Genomic DNA, 6878 nt, shown 5'->3' with positions numbered 1-6878 from the left:
CAACAGATGGCTTTTAGTTTCCCCGATATATGTGCTTGTCCACAGCAGTGTGGGAGGCTATGCTGATTATTGGGAGATTCCTCCGATTCAATGGATGACGACCTCTACTACAAAACACAGTAGCACAAAAAAATCAACATAATTTCTCACCAGACTATCAAAACTTTTGACCTCTACTACAAAAAAACAATAGTACAAAAAAATCGGTGACCTCTACTACAAAATACAGTAGTACAAAAAAATCAACGACCTCAACTACAAAAAACCGTAGCACAAAAAATCAACAGCCTCTACTACAAAAAACAGTAGCACAAAAAATCAACGGCCTCTACTACAAAATACCGTAGCACAAAAAATCAACAGCCTCAACTACAAAAAACAGTAGCACAAAAAATGAACAGCCTCTACTACAAAAAACAGTAGCACAAAAAATCAACATAATTTCTCACCAGACTATCAAAACTTTTGTAGGCAATGCTGAAATAATCAATCTGTAGCATGGCCTGGTACAACTTGCCCGTGTATTTGTAGCTGCGAATAAGATCTATGTTTAATGTATTGGTCAGTCCCGCCATTGCTGCCACCACGTCACCATCCTTGGTGGTACCAGGCTCCGAGAATGCATGAATCCTATGGAACCATTCCACTGTTCCCTCCTATAACAAGTAAAAAAATTACAATAATAATATAATTTAATTTATGTAAGAATAAAATAGTTTGTATTCTGGGGCAGATGCAGGATTTAACGGTAGGGGGATGCTTGAAAGTCCACACCATCTCAGGCCCACCTTCGTTGGGGCTGAGGGTAAAAAAGTTAGAATATGGACTTTTAGGTGCCTCGAAATTGCACCCTCACACCTTAAAAATCTACCCATAATTTGTATCAACAATACAATACAATTATTTTTCTAAATACAATTTAGGTGGGTGCATCCCACTCCCTTGAATCTGCCCCAGGTATTATTGAGTGCATATTGCCAGGTCCCATTAAATTAAAAATGAATTCATTATACTTTAAAAAAAAAAGAAAAAGGGAATTATTTAATATTGATTCAAAATCCAGTACCCTTAAGTACTAATTTATAGGATGACTACACAATGACAAACCACAGATCCTACTTAATGTTACACTGTGGATCTTTATTTATATTTTTATTTTATTTACTTATTTAGGCACACAACCAATCAATTATTCAATCAATCAATCAATCAATCATGGCCTTTACATAGCGCATGCATCAAGGATTGACAATAGCGATTATATGACTGTCCTACTTGTACAGTACAGATCACAGAATGTTTCAACATTACTTGTGTGTATTCAACGTGGGTTTCACGTGTAAAAGACGAATGTCATTATTCCTTGAATGCTCAATTTACGCATGAATGATTTTACTCAGCATACACTTCCTGGTAAAAATTGGAACTTGCAGTCTGCAAAGGGTCACATGGCTGTTAAAGTTGTGTATTCACGATCTTTTCTAGAATTCTGTTACGACTTTTCCTAGAGCACTGTTACGTAATCTGAATAAACACGTTTGTCTTTATTGTTATTAGTACGATGGGAGAATAGAAGTGCAGTGGTTGAATACAAACATTGAATTTTAGAAAATAAAAATTGTCAAAACTCATCTTAAGTTTCCCAATGTTTGTAATTTTCAAATAATACGACCGTCTCATTATTATTTATGCAATCTGAGTAACTATTTTTTGTGTTTTAGACACAGTAGGCCAACACAATATTATTCATATAAATAAAATTCGCAAGATTCTAAATAAAATGACCATCTCATTCATATTATTACATGCTTCATGCGTGGTAGGTACCAGATTTGTTATTTGATACGCCGCCAAATAAAAGTAATTTCGACAAATCTGAATATAATTTTCGTAAACAACATTCGTAAGGTTCAATCCCTTGCATAACACAAACTCACACACACACGATGCTCTACACAAACTAAATCTCAATATGAGGTTTAGGGAGTGGAGTTGTTTTTGGTCATGAGAAAAAAATCTGCAACACTGACAGGAATTGAACCCAACCATTGAAAAGCAAGCAAGCAAGCTATTCAGGCCACTCCACTCTGTAGACAAACATAAACAAAGTGTGATCCATAAATGATGTCTCCATTATGGTGTTTAAGGAGCAAAATTGTTTTTGGTTGTGAAAAAATCTTGCAACTTTGCAGGAACTGAAACCAGGATTGGAAGGCAAGCTTCTTAATCATCAGCTACAAATCAGCTACTTCAGTGCTATTAATAAACTTCCTAGAGGGAAGTGAACTTTAAATCACATGCACCATTCCATAAGGAAGCCAACTTCAATTGAAATCCATTTTCCTTTATGTGGAAAGTACACTGCTATCATAAAACTTCCCTTGCTCTATTTTATTTGCTATGTATAATACAAATGTATAATATTTTTCATAATAAATAGTACCGCAACAGTTGGATATCTATTATATAAAATTATTAATAAAAGCACCAACAGCTGCAGCATAAAATACAAAATTAAAAAACAATGGCTGCTTATGGTAACAGACAACAATAACAGCAGGAGCAAAAAAGTACTATAGCACAGTATAGTAAGTTAAGCAACAGGGATGGTGCCAGGGGGAGGCAAGCACAGTGTGGGAGCAAGCACAGTGTGGAAGGGGATCTAGGCCCCTAAAAAAAATTTAAAAAATTAATATTACAGGTCTCCCTCCAATTAAGGACCACTTTTGTGACTGAAGTTTCCATGGTCTTTAACTGCTTTGGTCTCTAATTAGAATAATAAAGAAAATAGACATTTGTTAATATGGGACCACAGAAAATGGTCTTTAATTGGAGGTGGTCTTTAATTAGAGGGCAGGGGTCATTAATGAGAGGGTGACCTGCATTATGAAATCCGTAGTACACTGTTACTAGTTGAAAAGGGTACGTTCCAATAAAGTTATTATTATTATTATTATTATTATTATTATTATTATTATAACAGCAATTATCAAATTGCTAACAAGGTCAAGTATACAGCAAAAAATTGTCCTAAAAAACGTCCTACAAAACATTGACTCACAGGAAACCATGGAAGGCAATGAAGGGTTTAATGTTGATAATCATTACACAACCCTGATTAAAAATTAAAAACAAAAATATCCTCCTTAAATTAATTATACTACAAAATATGTGGCAAAGACACTCTACGGAAATCATGTTTTCAAGATCAAGATTTTCGAAATCTTTTTTATTATATTATAAATTAAACTTCATACAGCTACATCATGCTATGTTGTTATTTTCAATGTTAAACTTCATTTTAATGATTAACCATTAAAAAACTAAAAATCTATTTTTTGTGAGGAGTGACTGGTTTAATTGGCTTGTCTTTGCCACATACTGTATCCTTAACAGGATGGTACCAATGTTATGCTATTAAAATACACACTGAACTTGGAGAAAGCACCCTATCATTTGGCATATAAAGGTTACAAATAGATTTTTAGAAAAAAATCCAAGACTTGGCTTGTTTTCAACTGAAAGGAAAAGTTAAAATAAAATGCAGTTTTATTTTCATTAAAATTGCCATCTTTTAGCTTTGGTTTTGATTATTGCAATTTTTAATGTAGTTTTAGTTTCCAGTGTGCTTCTAAAAACCTCCAAGCACTGCTTTTACAACACGTTATTCTCAGTTTTAATTATTACTTTTTATATATGATCGGTGTTGGGCCGTAAAAAACAAGGTGTTTTCTAGTCAATGTTGCTTGGCGGACCGCACACAGAGGGTTTTTAATTCATTTTCGCCGCAAAAAAATCGCTGCCGGGCCGCACTTTGCCCACCTGTGTTCTATATGCACATTCACCTGCTTCAAATCACCAGTGTGAAAACTTGTTTATATTATAAAATTATTACTTACCTGAATACCGTTAATGATCTGGGACTGTATATCTGTTTGTGCCGGACACAATTTCTTATAAATTTCTAATGCTTGCAGGTGCTGTAGACATCTTGAGATGGAAATAAAAAAAACAAATTAAACTTTAAGCAATAAATGATAAACCTACACATGTTTTTACCTGTTAATGTGAGCTTCTGTTTCTTAATGATCTTATCAACCCTTATTTTACATTTATGTTTTGAAATGAACTTTCCGAAAAGTTCATTTCAAAACTTTTTTTATCAGCAATTTCCTGTGACCTTACTGTTTTGGTGACCAAAATTTGGGTCGCGACCCATAGTTTGAGAAGCAGGATTATAAATCAAAATGTATAATTGAAATTATATATGAGAAGAAGTAACACGGTGGGGGAAAAAGTCCTGGGGGGGGGCAAAGTCTGGGGGAAATGTCACTGGGAAAACTGTAGGGGGAAAACTAGCCTGCTCCTGTTTTTTAAATCAATCAATCACCTTAACAATTGATATTATAATATTACAAAAATGATACAGTCAAAAACAGAATATAATTTGGACAGCACGATAACAGATCACATTGAATGTTTACTAATGGACTCTCAATCTGTGCCTATTTTTAAATTGGCTGTCATTACCAGAAACCACATAAAAACGTGTTTTCTGCAGTTATACATGACACAAGGCAACCCGCTCTAGTGACTGTACACATATAGCTGAATAACATTATAAGAATAATACAGAGGCTAGTTAGGATCTTGAGTCATCGTGTCAGATGATTTTAATACTCATATCTCCTTTTGATGAGCTGCTAGACCTAGCTCCCTTATATATCGATGTCTGGACATACATGGTAAAATATGATGCATTATTAAGGCTGTTATAGGCTTCTAATCTAACATCAGGGGTTCGAATATGAAGCTGATCAATTATTTGTCTTTAGACAAAAGGCAATACCCACACTGTCTATTTCCCCTCAAAGTAAAAGTAGGAAATCACTCAGATTAAATACCAATGCACTGCAACATTTTAACATTATTAATGTTAATACTCGTCTTTCCGATATTATAAGGTGCCTAGCCAGTGTGTGTCCCATGGTTACGTTGCATAGGCAAGAGGATCCGGTCCCTTGGATAAGTGCCCAGAAAAAGGGTCCCTAGGCATATTTGTCCAGTATTACAAAATTGAATAACTGGTTATTAATATATGTGGCAAAGACAAGCCAAACCAGTCACTCGTCGCAAATCGTGTTTCAGAGAAAATGGCAAAAACATGGAATGTCAAATTTAAAAAAATCTAATTTATTGCACTAAACTAAACTTTATATGTCTACACATCATTCTATGCTGTTATTTTCCCCATTTTCAATGTTAAAACAACCCTTTTTATTAATATATGTGGCAAAGACAAGCCAAGCCAGTCACCCGTCGCAAATCGTGTTTCAGAGAAAATGGCCAAAACATGCTGGAATGTCAAATTTTAAAAAATCTAATTTATTGCACTAAACTAAACTTTATATATCTACACATCATTCTATGCTGTTATTTTCCCCATTTTGAATGTCAAAACAACACTTTTTAAGAATTTAAAGATAGTTTCTGCATACGAAATGCCTAAAATTATAAACTTTGAAGGCTGATTTCTCATATATTGTTCTTTAAACAGCTGTGTGGTTAAACGCTTGTAACTTCATAAGGAAATGTCCGATTTGAATAATTTTTTTACTATTTTATAGCTATTATTTTACTCTCTAACACTGTATTAATAACACAAAATCGATTTTTGCGACGAGTGACTGGTTTGGCTTGTCTTTGCCACATATACTTACTTGAGAAGCCATTCAAGTCTTGATACATTTTTCTTGTGTGGTGGAAATACGTCTCGTTGCTTCCGTAAAAGACCAATGCAGTACTTTACAAATGCATCAAATGAATCTGCTAATGCAACCTTCTGTTGATGGGTGGTAAACAAATTAATATTCCATTATCAGTGTGTATAGTCTCTTCTTAATTTTAGATTGTACCATTGGCAACTGAACATTTTTAGAATGAAATATACTAAACCATCCTTACATTATTTGCACTTCTTCAGGGATAAAAAATACATTTGTTACTATTACTTTTCCATTAGCAATCCTTTTCAGAAAAAAGTATTTTTTAAAAACTCATTATTTTTCAATTTTGAACAATAACACCCACATGAGAACAAATATATTACAATAAAAATTTTACAAGGCATAAACTATGGACAACCTATTTACTAAACCTAGACCTACTAGATATGTATTATTGACGGTAACTTCCAGAATACTGATTGGTTGACTGAATGATCGACTGATCGATTGATTAATTAATTGATAATATTATCAATATTATTATTATTTACAGTATATATGCACTGAACATTCTGAAGGCCGACTCTTATCATATCGCAAATAAAAGATATCAAAAGAAGTGTATTTTTTCATCTTCCAAAGTGGGTAACCAGAATTAAATCATTTACCAGTCACTGATATCCACAGTTACTAATAGTAATACACAATAAAGGAAATTCAGCAGATAACTGATGAGACAGACAGCTGGGTGCATGCTTCACTGACCTGTCAGATCATCACTAGACTGATAAGAGTAACTCCAAGGAAGGCCTAGACAAGCACCCAGGGTCCAGGGTCCAGGGTAGACACTAGGTACCAATGTGCAAGCATGCAGTGATGGCTAGTTTACTGGATGCATCACCATGGACCAGACAAAGAGAAATTGCATAAATTGAAGGTATTGGTACACAATATCATGGGCAGAAATGCTGAAAATATGTGAAGCCTTTTGCTGTGCCCTGGACGATAACAATGCTTTTACACTGATCAGTTTATCCAGGGTACAGAAGAAATAAATAAATATTAAAATAAAAAGCCCTGTTCACTCACTTCTATACCTGTGAATACCCATATATGGGTGTGATATGACATCATCATACCCATATATGAGCA

General features: G+C 34.2%; 1 protein-coding gene across 4 annotated transcripts in view; it reads right to left on the bottom strand.

Annotated features, from left to right (window-relative positions):
* LOC117118071 (BAI1-associated protein 3-like) overlaps window positions 1-6878 on the bottom strand; it is a 37366-nt gene that overhangs the window by 16191 nt on the left and 14297 nt on the right. For all 4 annotated transcript variants that reach the window (XM_033262559.1, XM_033262560.1, XM_033262561.1 and 1 more), the window contains exons 14-16: window positions 5721-5842; window positions 3900-3990; window positions 450-656 (exon numbers count right to left, since the gene is read on the bottom strand). In XM_033262559.1, the coding sequence (XP_033118450.1) occupies window positions 450-656; window positions 3900-3990; window positions 5721-5842 (420 nt within the window). The remainder of the gene's footprint in view (window positions 1-449; window positions 657-3899; window positions 3991-5720; window positions 5843-6878) is intronic.

The sequence above is a fragment of the Anneissia japonica genome, unplaced genomic scaffold (genome assembly GCF_011630105.1).
Source record: "Anneissia japonica isolate Jap-2015-1 unplaced genomic scaffold, ASM1163010v1 scaffold287634_len692169_cov176, whole genome shotgun sequence".
Lineage (NCBI taxonomy): Eukaryota > Metazoa > Echinodermata > Crinoidea > Comatulida > Comatulidae > Anneissia > Anneissia japonica.
The sequence above is the reverse complement of the archived record's forward strand: the minus strand, read 5'-3'. Positions and strand labels throughout refer to the sequence as shown.